Raw genomic sequence first — 15,418 nt, 5'->3', positions numbered from 1 at the left:
GATTGTTCAATATAAGTGTAAAGTACAGAGACAACGAAATGCATTTAGCATATCCCTTGAAGAGCGACATAGCAAACCATTTGAAGAAAAAAATAATAAGTGTCCGGAGGGGGGGGTGGTGATTGGCAGTCACCGAGGTACGTTGTTGAGTAGAGTGACAGCCGCCGGAAAGAAGCTGTTCCTCGACCTGCTGGTTCAGCAACGGAGTTTATTGTAGTCAATTTGAAGGAGATGTGTGGAACTTTTTTTTATTCAGAAGTTAGTGAGTGCCTGCAATGTGCTGCCAGGGTTAGTGGTGGAGCAGATACAATAATGGCCTTTAAGAGATTTTTGGATAGGAACATAACTATGGAGAAATCAATAATCATTTCTCAATATGTTTTTAATTAAAGTCCACCTTTTCAGTGTTCTAAATTTAGCACAATATTTAAGAGGAAAATAGATAACCAGAAAGATAAATAAAATAATTTAAATAGTCCAAACAATAAAGTGAATGGAGTTATTTCTCCATGCAAATAAACTTTAGTATTTCAATCTGTATTTGAATTTAAGGAAATCGTCCAAATTCAAATACATCGAATGGTCTGAAGAATCTGCTTTGTAATCTAGATACTGGGTAAAGTGATGAGCGGCACAGTGGCGCAGTGGTAGAGTTGCTGAATACAGCAGCAGAGACACGGGTCAATCCTGACTACAGTTTCTGTCTGTACGGAGTTTGTACGCGTTCCCTGTGACCGCTGGGGTTTTCTCCGGGTGCTTCAGTTTCCTCCCACATTCCAAGACGTTCACGTTTGTAGTTTAATTGACCCGTAAATTGTCCCTAGTGTGTAGGATAGAACTAGTTCATGGGTGATCGTTGGTCGGCACAAACTCGGTGGGCCGAAGGGCCTGCTTCAATGCTGTGTCGCTGAACTAAACTAAAACTAAACTAAACCTGCCAGGAAAAGTCCTTTCAGGTACCCGTTCCTTCGTGTGGCAAGTGATGAATAATGTTTGACACTGGACGATTGCCATTGCAAGAATGGAGTCTATTTCCTTTTCATACAAATAAATGACAATGGGAAAAAAACATTGACCAGAGGGGAGGAGAAGGAGGAAATGGAGGGTTGAGTGATGTGCATGAAGGAGGAAAAAAGAGGGTGACTGGGTAGGTGGGGGGGGGGGGGGGGGGAAGTAAGTGCTTGATAAAAATGGGAGAACTGCATTGTTGGGGGCACAAACAAAAAGCGGTGATGTTTTAATTAAGATTCCATCATCTTCAATTTCTTGTTTATCTATTAACAGATTTGGTAGTTTTACCTCTGTGACAATCACTGGTGTATAATTATAGAGTCTTGCACGCTCCACTCAAACTCAATCCTATTCCAGGGAACAAACTTTCAAAGGAAAGGCAGAGATCCACAGAAACCTTGCTGCCACTTGGCAGAGTGATGAGAGAGTGTGGCATTGTTAGTGGACGTGCTGTCCTTCAACTGCATATGGCTGTGTGTATTCATCTAAACAATTAAAGTTTGAAGAATAATGAGTCTGAACAAAGGTTCTGACCTAAATGTCACCAATCCATGCCCTCCAGAGATGCTGCCTGACAAAAGAAGTGTCTTGACCCGAAACGTCACCCGTTCCTTCTCTATAGAGATGCTGCATGTCCCGCTGAGTTACTCCAGCTTTTTGTGTCAATCTTCGGTTTAAACCAGCATCTGCAGTTCCTTCTCAAACATGCTGCCTGACCAGTTAAGTTATCTGAGCACTTTGCATTCAAAGCAATCACATTTGTCAACACTACACAGAGCCATATACTGTAAATGAATAACACTTCAAGGATTTGTCAGAAAGTTTCATAAAATCCAGCATTGAATTTCTTACTTTCTTTCAATTAACAGCTTTGAAGAATAATCTCTTGAACAAGTCGAAAGTGAGAGGTAAACCATGGACAAGAAAGTTATTAATCAAGCAGTTAAAAGCACCATGCCAGGTAAATCATGTTAATTTATAGCATGTATTCCTTCAGTGCAAAATTGAATTGAATTGAATTGAATTACATTGTATTAGCCAAGTATGCAAACATACACGGAATTTGCCTTGGTGCTTTGCTCCCAGAGGAAAGTACTTCAAAGAGTTTGTGGCCAGGGTGAGAGGGGTCAGAGATGATCTTACCCGCTCGCTTCCTGGCCTTTGCAGTGTACAGTTCATCAATGGGGGGAAGGTTGCACCCAACAAACGTCTCAGCTGGTTGAACAATGTGCTGCAGCCTCCGGATGTTATGCTTGGTGGCTGAGCCAAACCAGACCACGATGGAGAAGGTGAGGACAGACTCTATGATGGCAGTATAAAACTGGACCATCATTGCCTATGGCAGATTGTGTTTCCTCAGCTGCCGCAGGAAGTACATCCTCAGTTGGGCCTTGTTGACTGCAGAGTCGATGGTGGCCTCCCATTTAGGTCCCTGGAGATGATGGTTCCAAGGAACTTAAATGACTCCACAGATGTGACTGTGGTGTTGTTGATGGGTGAGTTGGGTGGGGGGGGGAGCTCTCCTAAAGTCTACAATCAATTCCACTGCCTTAAGAGCATTGAGTTCCAGGTTGTTGCGATGGCACCAGGACGTCAGCTGTGACACTTCCTGTCTGTTGGCAGATTCCTCCCCATCCTAGATCAGTCCAATCAGGGTTGTGTCATCCGCAAACTTGAGAAGCTTGACAGAGGTGTCTGTGGAGGTGCAGTCGTTGGTGTAGAGAGAGTAAGGGAGAGGGGAGAGTACACAGCCTTGCTGAGGGTCAGCGGTTCCGAGGTGTAAAATGAAGAGGTCGAATCACAACCTCCCACTTGGGTATTTTTAACAAGAGAGATTGCTGCTTACTTGAGTTACATTGAACCCGGGTCAACTCCAAGTTACAAATCTCTCGAGTGGAGAGAATCTCACATTTCCACATTGCAGCTATGAGCTATCAAATGACCGCTCCGATTACTGATTCACTGTCAGACTTGTAGACGATTCACGTAAGCCAATTTTCCCTCATCGCTTGGGAGAATATAACGCAGCTTTTATGATCAAGGGTTCTTTCTTTAATGGTTAAATGGAGAAACTATTGTGTTTCAACTCTCTTATATTTTTGGAACTCTTTGAGGAAGTCTTCAAATACTTGCAAGTCAATTACAAATAAAGACTGTCTGCAAATCATGGCCTGACTGGGCAACTAATTATTTCTTAAAAGATCTGTGGCTGGTGTCTCTATTATTATACTTACAGGTTCACTCCATATGTTTCATCACTTTCAATGTGTAGAGTGCACCATTTTAATTCCTGCAATTACCTCTTCCTATCTGAAGACACATTCTCATGCTTTAATTTAATGATATTTTGCCTCTATGTCCTTTCCTAAACCTCATAATGTAACTTCTCACACGTTCTTCTTGAAGCTTAAAAAGGCTAGATTTCTGGCAGGAAGGATTAGTATTAAGTGTCCCCAGCGCTAATAGGTCTAGGTTTAAGAGCCAGGGGACTCACAATGTCAGCTGTTCTACTGATTTACTGTAGTTTCTGTATACTAATGAAGATGATTTCTACAATTATCACCATTTCCCTTGAAGAAGCCTAAAGTTCCATTTGGGAACTAGCACAATATGCACAGCACTGTGTTAATGCTAGTACAGGTGCACAACCTTTTATCCGAAGATCCAAATAACGAAAACCTCCGAATAGCGACATTTTTTCGGTCCTTGAAGAAAGGTCCTTGAAAACGTTCACCGAGGGCGGCCCACAGAGGTGACAACGGAACCTCCGGTCGGTCCTCGAAGAAAGGGGAACTAAATCCCCATTCATAAAAGAGAAGGTGAGGATATATTGCGCGGGAGGGTTAATAATTGACAATATGCTGCTACCTGCCAGCTGAGTTAAAAAGTTCCCATGGTAGACTCACGATACACAGTGTATCGTGAGTCTTGCGTGGGAACTTTTTAACTCAGCGTGCAGGCAGCAGTAGATTGTCGCTCCCTTCAGTTTCACCCCACCTACACCCCTCTGCTTCCCGGCCATGTGTGTGACCCCTTCCCTCCCCTCTCCAGCTCCCCGCTCATTGCACCGGCGCGGGGGCTTTGTACTGTCTTCACGTCGCGATGCTAGCAGCACAGTGCAGTCACCGGAGACGTCAGGACCAACGGGACACCGACCCCCAGGCCCACTGCAAGCACGGAGATCCCAGATCAGCAACTCCAGCCCAGCCCCGTTCCAACTCCAGAGGAACACGCTCCCCGTATGGGCAGAAGCTGATGGTGTGCAAGGGGTACGTCTTGTTCTTGGGGTGGCGCAGCTCGGGCTGTGGGCGAACTGCCACTTGTCGCCATAGCGGCCCATCGGGGAGCGGATTCCTCTGGAGTTGGAGGGGGGGGGTATTGTGCTGTTTGATCGCCCCCTACTATTCCAGGGACAGGGAGACAGGACGTTCACCGAGGGCGGCCCGCAGAGGTGACAGCGGAACCTCCGGTCGGTCCTCGAAGAAAGTGGAGCTAAATCCCCATCCATAAAAGAGAAGGTGAGGGTATATTGCACGGGAGGGTTAATAATTGACAATATGCTGCTACCTGCCCGCTGAGTTAAAAAGTTCCCACAGTAGACACGATACACAGTGTAGGCAGCAGCAAATTGTCGCTCCCTTCAGTTTCACCCCACTTACACCCCTCTGCTCCCCAGCCATGTGTGTGACCCCATCCCTCCCCTCTCCAGCTCCCCGCTCATTGCACCGGCGAGGGGGCTTTGTACTGTTTTCACGTCGGCGATGGCAGCAGGCCAGTGCCGTCACCGGAGACGTCAGGACCAATTGGACGTCGACCACCAGGCCCACCGCAAGCACGGAGAAGCCAGAGACCCACAGCCAACAGCAGCCCAGCCCAGCCCCGCTCCAACTACAGAGGAACCTGGGTTGCGGATGATGGGGCGCAGCTCAGGGCGTCGTAGGGGCCCATCGGGGAGCGGGTTCCTGTTGGTCCTGACGTCTCCGGCCACCTGCTATCCTCCGGGAACTGTACCGCCCTTGCAGGAGAGTGGGGTTGTTTGCAGTTGCAGAGGGAGGGGGCAAGGGCGGTACAGTTCCCAGTCTCAGCTCCAGTCCAGGGGGGTGGCCGGAGACGTTACCAACGGGACAGCGACCCCCCCAGGCCCACAAACGGAGAAGAGACCCACAGCCAGCAGCAACTCCAGCCCAGCCCCGCTCCAACTCCAGAGGAACACGTAGGGGCAGAAGCTGATGGTGTGCAAGGTGTTCTTGGGGTGGCGCAGCTCGGGCTGTGGGCAAACTGCCACTTGTCGCCGTAGCGGCCCATCGGGGAGCGGATTCCTCTGGAGTTGGAGGGGGAGGGGGGTATTGTGCTGTTTGATCGCCCCCTGCTATCCCAGGGACAGGGAGACACACAGCGGCTTTTTAGACTGGTGGGCAATCACTTCCAAAGTTCTGCCCACACAGTCAGTACACCTCTCCTACACTGCATTTCATACAAACATTTATTCTGCAAGAAAAAACGACATTGAAGACTCAAACTCGCGACCGAGTAACTGCCGGGATCAAGGCGCAAACTCGCGACCTTGCGGATATGAGCCGAACACTCTACCACTGAGCCAGCCATTAAAATCTACGCTAAAAAATTTCCATTCCGAAGACCGACAAATTCTGAATTACGAAAAGTGTCTGGTCCCAAGGCTTTCGGATAAAAGGTTGTGCACCTGTATGTGGTATTGTTTTTTTGTTTTGGAGACAGAGCACGAAAACAGGCCCTCCAGCCCATTGAGTCCAAGCCAACCAGCAATCACCCATACGTTATTTCTATTCTACGCACTAGAGACAATTTACAGAGACTAATTAACGTACAAACCTTCAGATCTTTAAATGTGAGGAAACTAGAGCTCCTGGAGATAACCCACATGGTCACAGGGAGAACGTACAAACTCTGTACAAACAGCCCTGTAGTCAGGATCAAACCCGGATCTCTGGCGCTGTAAGGCAGCACTTCTACCGTGGTGCCACAGTCAATGCATGTATGTGTCCCTGATAATTGAAAGCCACTTTCCACACTGACCATTAATCGCCCATTCACACTAGTTCTATGTTATCCGACTTTGACATCCACTCACTACACACTAGAGCCAATTAACCTACAAACCCGCACAAACAAAGAGCATGTGGTTTAAAAATAAATGCTGGGAAGCTCTTTACATAAATAAAAATTTACTAATTTCTGTTAATTTTTATATCTTGTCTGAAATGTACAGGGGCCAAGATAAAGAAATCATCAGTTCCAGGAGTCACATTGGTGGAGTTTACGGAAAATATCCCTGAAGGATGTAGTGCGCCTGATATTGAACGACGTCCAATTTCACTGACTGTGCAAGAAGGTGAGGAACTTTAAAAAAAAGATGCAAGTGTTCTGAACCGTCCTAGTGTCTTTAGAGGCAATTCACCTTCGGAAAGTTGTCTCAAAATCAAGTTTCCTGAGACCATACTTGCACTCCAAGTTCATCAGATGTAATGGGATTTGGAGACATTTTTTGTGTAGTTTAGAGATACAGTGTGGCAACAGGCCCTTTGGTTCACCGAGTCCGCGCCGACCCCCGATCACCCATACACTACGGACAATTTACCGAAGCCAATTAACTTGCAAACCTTTAGACTTTAGAGATACAGTGTAGAAACAGGCCTTTCAGTCCACACCGACCAGCGATAAGCCTCTGATACTAAACTATCTATAAATTAAATTATTATTTACATATTGCAATAACACTCCAATCATCATTTATTTTGGGCTTTTGAAAGTAGTTTAATTAACATGTTCAATCTTCCTCAAAAGGTAAAATTGCTAATTTTAAAGCACTCGTACGTGGAAATCCAAAGCCTACTGTAGTCTGGAGCTTCAAGGAGGACATTCTCACAGATGAGAACAATTACAAGATCTATCAGGACAAGGCTACGAATGAATATATTTTGCAGGTATGAATAATACTTAATGTTATGAATGTTTCTATGATCTGTGACTTTATCAGTACATAACCAAAATGAGTTACCAGCTTCTGTTTTCCCAACGAGAGTACTGCCTGTCTAAGTACTTTACAATATTTAGGTTAGGCTGGAATATGGATATCACTGGCTGCTAATGATGGACTTCCAGTAGATATTCTCGATGTTTATTATAGGTTTTTTTTAACAGTTTGTATTGTTCCTGATTACATAGAAACATAGAAACATAGAAATTAGGTGCAGGAGGAGGCCATTCGGCCCTTCGAGCCTGCACCGCCATTCAATATGATCATGGCTGATCATCAACTCAGTATCCTGTACCTGCCTTCTCTCCATACCCTCTGATCCCCTTGGCCACAAGAGCCACATCTAACTCCCTCTTAAATATAGCCAATGAACTGGCCTCAACTACCCTCTGTGGCAGAGAGTTCCAGAGATTCACCACTCTCTGTGTGAAAAAAGTTCTCCTCATCTCGGTTTTAAAGGATTTCCCCCTTATCCTTAAGCTGTGACCCCTTGTCCTGGACTTCCCCAACATCGGGAACAATCTTCCTGCATCTAGCCTGTCCAACCCCTTAAGAATTTTGTAAGTTTCTATAAGATCCCCTCTCAATCTCCTAAATTCTAGAGAGTATAAACCAAGTCTATCCAGTCTTTCTTCATAAGACAGTTCTGACATCCCAGGAATCAGTCTGGTGAACACATGGCAGATTAAGTGTCAACTAGTCACTTTCAACACAGATTTAAAACACTGTTTGAAGTAGCTCTTGTAATTCTACAGGATCTTGTGTGCTCTTCCATCTTCTCCTAGTAAAAGTAAAACACATACATCATATGTAGCCAATCCATGTTGAGCAGATTTTTATTGTTGTATCAATTGTCAAACTGCAACTTGGCAGGTGAAGTCATTCCTACCCCTTTTATTTAATTATAAACAGCTTACCAACAAGTCACTATTGTACGGAAAGTGTTGACTCTTCTTGGGTGAAGCTGTCAGTAGGGCTGCTGCCTCACAGCGCCAGAGACCTGGGTTCGACCCTGACATCAGATGTTGATTGTTTTGATTATTTTAAAAATTCCATAGCTCACAGTCAATACTATATGATAGAAGCAACTACTAAGAGAAAAAAAAACATGTTCAACGGTGATTTTATAATCTGTCCAATCCTTTAGACAGGACTTTAGACGTTAGAGAAACAGACCCTTTGGCCCATCGGGTCGGCGTCGACCAGTGATCACCCCTAACACGATCCTACACACTAGGGACAATTTACAATTTTACCAAAGTCAATTAACCTATAAACCTGTAGGTCTTTGGAGTGGGGGAGGTAACCAGAGCACCCAGAGGAAACCCATGCGGACACTGGGAGAATGGGACAGCACCTGCAGTCAGGATCGGACCCAGGCTCTGGCGCTGTAAAGCAGCAACTCTACTGCTGCGCCACTGTGCCACCCCAAGTGTACTATTACCTCTTCATGGGTTTAAACCACCAGGTTGAGAACCATTCACTAACTTACAGTCACAGTGAAACCACTTAAAAACGATGCAGGAAAATGTATAAACATTTCAAAAATGGAGTAATTCATTGTTATGTTATTTAAGGTGAAGAAACTGAGTTCAGAACATGCTGGTTCGTACAGGTGTGTCTTTTCTAATGAATATGGAGAAGCCAGGTGTGTAACACATCTGGGTATTATCGAAGGTGAGAATTTATTAGAATGCATCGAATGCCACAACTTCACAGCTTGAACTAACATTTCAAGGTGTATACAAGTAATTGTCAATACTGAAGATAGACACAAAATGCTGGAGTAACTCAGTGGGACAGACAGCATCTCTGGAGAGAAGGAATGGGTGACGTTTCAGGTCAAGACCCTTCTTCAGACTGGGAGTCAGGGGAGAGGGAGACACAAAGATAAGGAGGTGGAAGGCGTGAAAACGAGACTTCAAAGGGGATGACGCTCAAGGAATCCAGCGAAAATCTCTCCCCCCTATGCGCGACAAATCTGAAGAAGGGTCTCGACCCGAAACATCACCCATTCTTTCTCTCCAGAAATGCTGCCTGTCCCGCTGAGTTACTCCAGCATTCTGTGTCTATCTTCGGTTTAAACCAGCATCTGCAGTTCCTTCTTACACTAATTGTCAATACTGCTGCATTGTTATGATGGAATTCCCAATACTACTGCCACCTGGGGGAAATAAAAGTATGACAAGCTATTGCATGATTGAATGTGATAAACCCTTTATGTGATCTTTAGAGAAGGGCACCTCTAGATTTTATCTGGTTTACTTTTCACCACTTTGGGTGACTTAACTATCCTTTGAAGTGACCAGGTTGTACAAGGCATAAGTGATAAATAATGGATGGCAAAAGTTTCAAAAGTAAACTTTAACAGAAATATCACAAGAGGTAGCTGTAGTTAGATTAACACAGAGAGAGACGATAAATATCACAATTTCCAGAATCGATTCAATCAGTTAAAAGTGAGTCAGATGTCATCCACAGAATTGCATGATTGCATTCCCAAAATTGAATGAATCCTTTATTTGTCATTCAGACCTTTCGATCTGAACGAAATGTTGTTGCCTGCAGCCATACATGTAATAATAATAACACACAATAAACACAAATTAACATCCACCACAGTGAGTTCAACAAGCACCTCCTCACTGTGATGGAGGCAAAAGTCTTAGAGTTACTGTCTCTTCCCTCCTCTTCTCCCTCTGCGCTGAGGGGATACCCCCCAGGCGATGGTAAGTCAGTCCCGCGGTTCAAGCTCCGCGGCCCGGGGGTGGTCGAAGCTGCCGCCCTCCAGTCCAGCGGACGCAGCTGTTGCCACGGGAGCTCCGGAAAACAGGCACCAGCCTGTGACCTGTGAGCTCCCGACGATGTCGTCCACTGGCCCGCGGCCGAGCCCCAGATTCAGGTCGCCGCACCGTCTCCGCCCCGCACCGGGCCGCCCACACGGCAGCTTCTCAGCCCCGCACCGGGCTGCCCCCAGTGGGGGCACCTTCCAGCTGGGACCCAGGCCTCCCTCACGGGAGCACCTTCCAGCCAAGATGGTCCGTCCACAGTACAGCACCTTCCAGCCGGTAGCCGCGCCGCCCACACACGGGAGTTCTCAGCCCTGCGCCGTCCGCCCGAGTCGTGCCGCTGCCCGAACGTCGTCGCAGCTCGAAGACGCCAGCCTGGCTGGCTCTAGGTCGAGGTCGGTCGCAGGTTGAGGCCGCCAGCTCCGCCATTAGGCCTCAGCATGCGGGGGAAGAGAAAGGGGGATACGACAAAAAAGTCGCATTCCCCCGAAGGGAGAGACAGAAAGCCCTGTTTCACCCCCCCCCCCCCCACACATAACACACCACCTTGAACAAAAATTCAAGAGGAACTAGACAAAAAAACAACAACACAAAAAAGTAAAAACAGACAGACTGCAGGCGAGCCGCAGCTGTTTCACAGCGCCGCCACTTCCGAATTAAAGATTTTCCAAGTTTTGTAAGAATTATCAAGGCTTATTCCTTGTTTGTAACAGTAACAGCTGATGATAAAGGCTAGAATATAATCAATTCATATTTTCAAACATCAGAAGTAGAGGGAGATGTAAGCTATTCCACCTCTTGTGCCTTCAGCACCATTCAAAAATATATTGTCAAATTTAGTTCAGTTTAGAGATACAGCGCAGAAACAGGTCCTACGGCCCATCGCACTGACCAGCGATCCCTGCACATTAACACAAGCCTACACACTAGAGACAATTTACACTTTTGCCAAGTATACAAATCCAAATAACCTAGAAACCTGGACATCTTTGGAGTGTGGGTGGAAATCGAAGATCTCGGAGAAAACCCATGCAGGTTTATGGGGCCAACGTACAAACTCCATACAGACAAACACCCGTAGTCGGGATTAAACCTCAGTCCCTGGAGCTGTAAGGCAACAAATTCACCATTATGCCACCATGCAGCCCATAGGTGATTTTTTACTTTTGTAACTAACCTCAGGCATGTTTGTTCCTTGTACATTGCCATTTTTGTATATTAATCGCTGTGTTCGTCTCTATTCACATACGTATGATCAGTTGGCTTCAAGAGGAAACTGAAAAAACCTGGACAGATACAAGGTGAGCATGGATTATTCATGAAATGGGAGAATTTCATTATGTACTACAGAGTAACATGTTTGTTCAGTATATCAAAAGAAATTGTAGGAGTTACATTCGTATAAAACTGCAAGAAAGAGGTTAATTGACAAAAGATCATCTTCTGACTGACTCTTGAATAGCATTGTTTGCAAATACAGATATTAAGAAATAGGCCCAGAAATAGACTCTACTCCCCTTGGAGTCTCCATCATCGTTCAGTATCTAGGCTGATATTGTGTCTTAACCCCATTTTGTCAGCTGTTCCTTATGTCACTGATTCCCTATTCGTTTTAGTCTTAAATATACTGAATGGCTTGGCATCCACAACCCTCTCAGATAAACGGTTCCAAAGATTTAGAACGCTCTCTTGCAAGACATTTCTCCTCATCTCTAAATGCTCAATCTGGGATCATAATTGAGGACTGTACGGAAAGAGAAAACAACCTTTTAGCATCTACCCAGCCGATCTCTCTCAATAACTTGAGATGATCTCCCATTCTTAGAAATGTCCATGGATGTCATTTGGTGAGTATAAAATAATATGGGTTGAGAACTATAGAACAGTACATCAGAGGAACAGGCCCTTTGGTCCAGAATGTTCGTCAAACATGCCAAGAATAACTATTCTCCTCTGCCTGCATATGATCCATATTCCCCCATTCCCTATATATCCATGTGCCTATTCAAAAATCTTATAAATGTTACTTACCATGTATAGAAAACTTTGCTTTGTTCCAAAATGGTGAAATTCTTACTTGCATCAATACGACAGATATGTTGAACATAGTACTCTGTTAACGCTGTAATAACCAACAACAAAAAGAATCAGTATATATATATATATATATATATATATATATATATATATATATATTACACACATATATATATAATTTATTTTTAAATAAACAATAATTGCAGAATGGTGCAGGAATTTGGTAGAAACCAAGATGTCTTCCTCCGCATTAGTTGCCAATCATTTTGACTAGCTTTAAATATATTGTGATCTCTGTGTTCTATTTCCCAAAGAAAAAGTGCAAGACCCTGTGGACTTTCGGAAGATGTTGAAAAAATGGTAATCACTTATACAAAATATAATTTCTGATTTAATCTTGACATGTGGTTAATATTGTTAGAAGACTATATCAAATATAATTTGTGAAGAGAGGAAAAAAACGAAATCTGAATTATTAAGAAGGAACTGCAGATGCTGGAAAATCAAAGGTAGACAAAATTGCTGGAGAAACTCAGTGGGTGAGGCAGCATCTGAAATTTGCAACCTGCACTGGAAAGATAAGAGATTCTCTACATTCATTCCAAGATCTATCTCTATCTGTCCCATCAACATACTGGGTTGGAACAGCCAGACAACATTCCTGCAGGGAAGCGCGGACTAGATACCTCCAGGCATTAGCTCCTGCGTATGGCAATGTAGTGGCTGGGAGCATGCTGGGGATTAGATGCATGGCCATCAGACTGCTCACAATAGTATTGTTGGGTTTCCCTGTGTAACAATACTCTGTGTAGGAAGAACTGCAGATGCTGGTTTAAACCAAAGAAAGACATAAAGAGCTGGATTAACTCAGCAGGTCAGGCAGCATCTCTGGAGAAACGGAATAGGTGATGTGAAGGGTCTCAACACGAAATGTCACGTATTCCTGAGTTACTCTAAACGGTAAATGGTGTCATTTTCACCATCCACCGTCTTATTGATCTGTTCATATATTTCACTACAGTCCATTCTTCGAGTTATACCACATTACAGGCTGCACTCTTCCAGGCAACAGAAAGTGCTGCTGCCCAATGAATGGGTGCTGCGATGATAAAATGGAGGCACAGAGATTGCTGTTCCAGGAGTCTGCAATTAACAGAAAGGTGAAGAACTGGACTAATTAGAAGGGTCAGGCTACATCTGTGGAGGAATCAAGGCCTTTCATCTAGACCGAGGATGAGATGGAGTTGGGATTAGTGGGGAGATGTGGGGAGGGGGTAACTGCGGAATATGTGTGTGATATCTCCAAACGTTAAAGGCGGCACAGTAGAGTTGCTGCCTTACAATGCCAGAGACCCAGGTTCGATCCTGACTACAGGTGCTGTCTGCACAGAGTTTGTACATTCTTCCCGTGACCACGCGGGCTTTCTCCGGGAACTCTGCAATCCTCCCAGTGGACTCAGCAGACTGGAGAGCTTCTTTCCATGCTGTATCTCCAAATTAAACTAAACTGAGTTGATTTTCAACAATGCAACAAATCTTCCTTTACAATGGGGCATCAGGAACATCTGAGCGTATCAAATATTTGAATATCTGATCGCAAGGGCATTGGCAGAAGGGTCAGGTAGTCATTGTCTGTTGACATTAAGTGCCTATCAATATTAAATATGTTCATTTTATTGTCTTTCAGTGTGACACATTTAATTAAGATGTTAAATGTTTATCTTACATTGGCATTTTTCAGTGCCAAACCCGTAAAGAAGGAAGATGACGATGACAATCAAAAAATCTGGGAAGTCCTCATGAATGCTGACAAGAAGGATTACGAAAGGATTTGTATGCAATATGGTTTAACTGACTTTCGAGGCATGTTGACCAGGCTGAAGCAGATGAAAATTGAAAGAGAGGAAAAGCAAGCAGAGGTAATGTATCTTTGAAAGATGAGTTGAGTTTAGTTTATTATCATGTTTTACCGAGGTACAGTGAATACTTTTGTTGCCTGCCAACCAGTCAGCAGAAAGACAATGCGTGATTACAATCCAGCCATCCACAGTGTACAGATACATAATAACGTGAATAACGTCTTGTGCAAAATGAAGTCCTATAAAGCCTGATCAAAGATAGTCCAAGTGTCTCCAATGAGGTAGATGGTAGCTGAGGACAGCTCTCTAGTTGGTGGTAGGATGGTTCAGGTGCTTGATAACAGCAGGGATCTGTGTATTGTGACTTTGATTTAAACAAGGTATTACAGGAAAAGATCAGAAACTAAGAAAGATGCAAAACAGCAGCTTAAACTCCCGAATAGGTTAATGTCCTATCATTACAGTTGGAGAATTTAGGACAATTGGTTGAGAAGTGGTGGTATTATGAATCTAAGTATGATACTCCCTCAATGATGGTCATTCACAACATGCAACGTGTTAAATTGGTGCCTTTTCCTTCCACTTCAACTAGTACACTGAGACACAGGAACAGCAGATGCTCAAATCTTGCCTGCAACTCAAAGTACTGGAGTAACTCAGTGGGCAGTGTCGCAAGAGAATGTGGACATTTTGGGTTGAGACTCTACTTTCAACCCAAAACATCACCCATTCATGTTCTCCAGACATGCTACCTTATCTGCTGAGTTACTCCGCCACTCAGTGTCCATTTGTTTATTAACCAGCATCTCTGAAGGGACTGAATAGGTGATGTTTCAGGTTGGCACCGTTCTTATCCATGTACTCCAAAGATGCTACCTGAACTACTGAGTTACTCCAACACTTAAGTGGCACAATGGCATTTTGCTGGTTGCTAGTCTACATGATTAATCCTTGCAGGTCCATTCTAACAGTATTATTAAAAGCACAAAGGCATATTTGATTGGAAATGCACTGTAGTTGCAACAGTTGTTCATTCTGCATGGGAGACATTGGGAATAAACAGGTTTAGAGTTGGTTCAATGCAATAGTTGACAAGAGTTAAGATCTATCAGCACTGTGTTAAGAGGTCCTTTTGCCAATTTTTCTGAAGGCAATTAGAGCAGATAGCATTGTCACAATATCAGAACAAGCACAAAGGACTTGGATACAGTGTTGAATGAAACTCCTACACATGTTCAAGTACAAATAATGCACCTTCAGGTGCCACACTATACCAGTAGTACCACCGAGATAAGGCATAATTGGATGCATCACTTTCCAATCACTTAATGGCCATCGAGTGGACGCAATAACTACAGTAAAACTTACACTTGCTTCTCATTCTTTAGCCCTCACACATTTATAGCTGGCATACATTGAGAGATATTCCCCCATAAAAGTCCAATCAATAGGTGCAGAACTTTGCTCGTTCATGGTGACACAGTACCTGCAGGACTCAATGCGTTGGTGTCAAGGTTCATCTGACTGTCTCCCCTTTAGACACTTCTGTCAGGTCTCCCCTCAGCCTCAGCTTTGGATAATCGGGAGAAAACAATCCAAGCTGTTCCAACTTCTTCTTAGAGCTAATACCATTTAACTCTGTGAGCGTGCTCTTGGTCTATTCTATGCCTTATGTGTGAGGTGGCATAGTTTCAGCCACATGCACA

General features: G+C 44.3%; 1 protein-coding gene across 1 annotated transcript in view; it reads left to right on the top strand.

Moving 5' to 3' along the window:
- Positions 1 to 1,451: 1,451 nt before the first annotated feature.
- LOC129708534 (immunoglobulin-like and fibronectin type III domain-containing protein 1) overlaps positions 1,452 to 15,418 on the top strand; it is a 45,521-nt gene continuing 31,554 nt past the window's right edge. Inside the window, exons 1-7 of the mRNA XM_055654334.1 lie at positions 1,452 to 1,972; positions 6,260 to 6,382; positions 6,835 to 6,974; positions 8,605 to 8,704; positions 11,076 to 11,117; positions 12,168 to 12,213; positions 13,595 to 13,772. Coding sequence (XP_055510309.1) covers positions 1,927 to 1,972; positions 6,260 to 6,382; positions 6,835 to 6,974; positions 8,605 to 8,704; positions 11,076 to 11,117; positions 12,168 to 12,213; positions 13,595 to 13,772 — 675 coding nt within the window. The 5' untranslated portion in view covers positions 1,452 to 1,926. The remainder of the gene's footprint in view (positions 1,973 to 6,259; positions 6,383 to 6,834; positions 6,975 to 8,604; positions 8,705 to 11,075; positions 11,118 to 12,167; positions 12,214 to 13,594; positions 13,773 to 15,418) is intronic.

The sequence above is a fragment of the Leucoraja erinacea genome, chromosome 24 (genome assembly GCF_028641065.1).
Source record: "Leucoraja erinacea ecotype New England chromosome 24, Leri_hhj_1, whole genome shotgun sequence".
Classification (NCBI taxonomy): domain Eukaryota; kingdom Metazoa; phylum Chordata; class Chondrichthyes; order Rajiformes; family Rajidae; genus Leucoraja; species Leucoraja erinaceus.
This window is presented reverse-complemented; position numbering and strand designations above follow the sequence as displayed.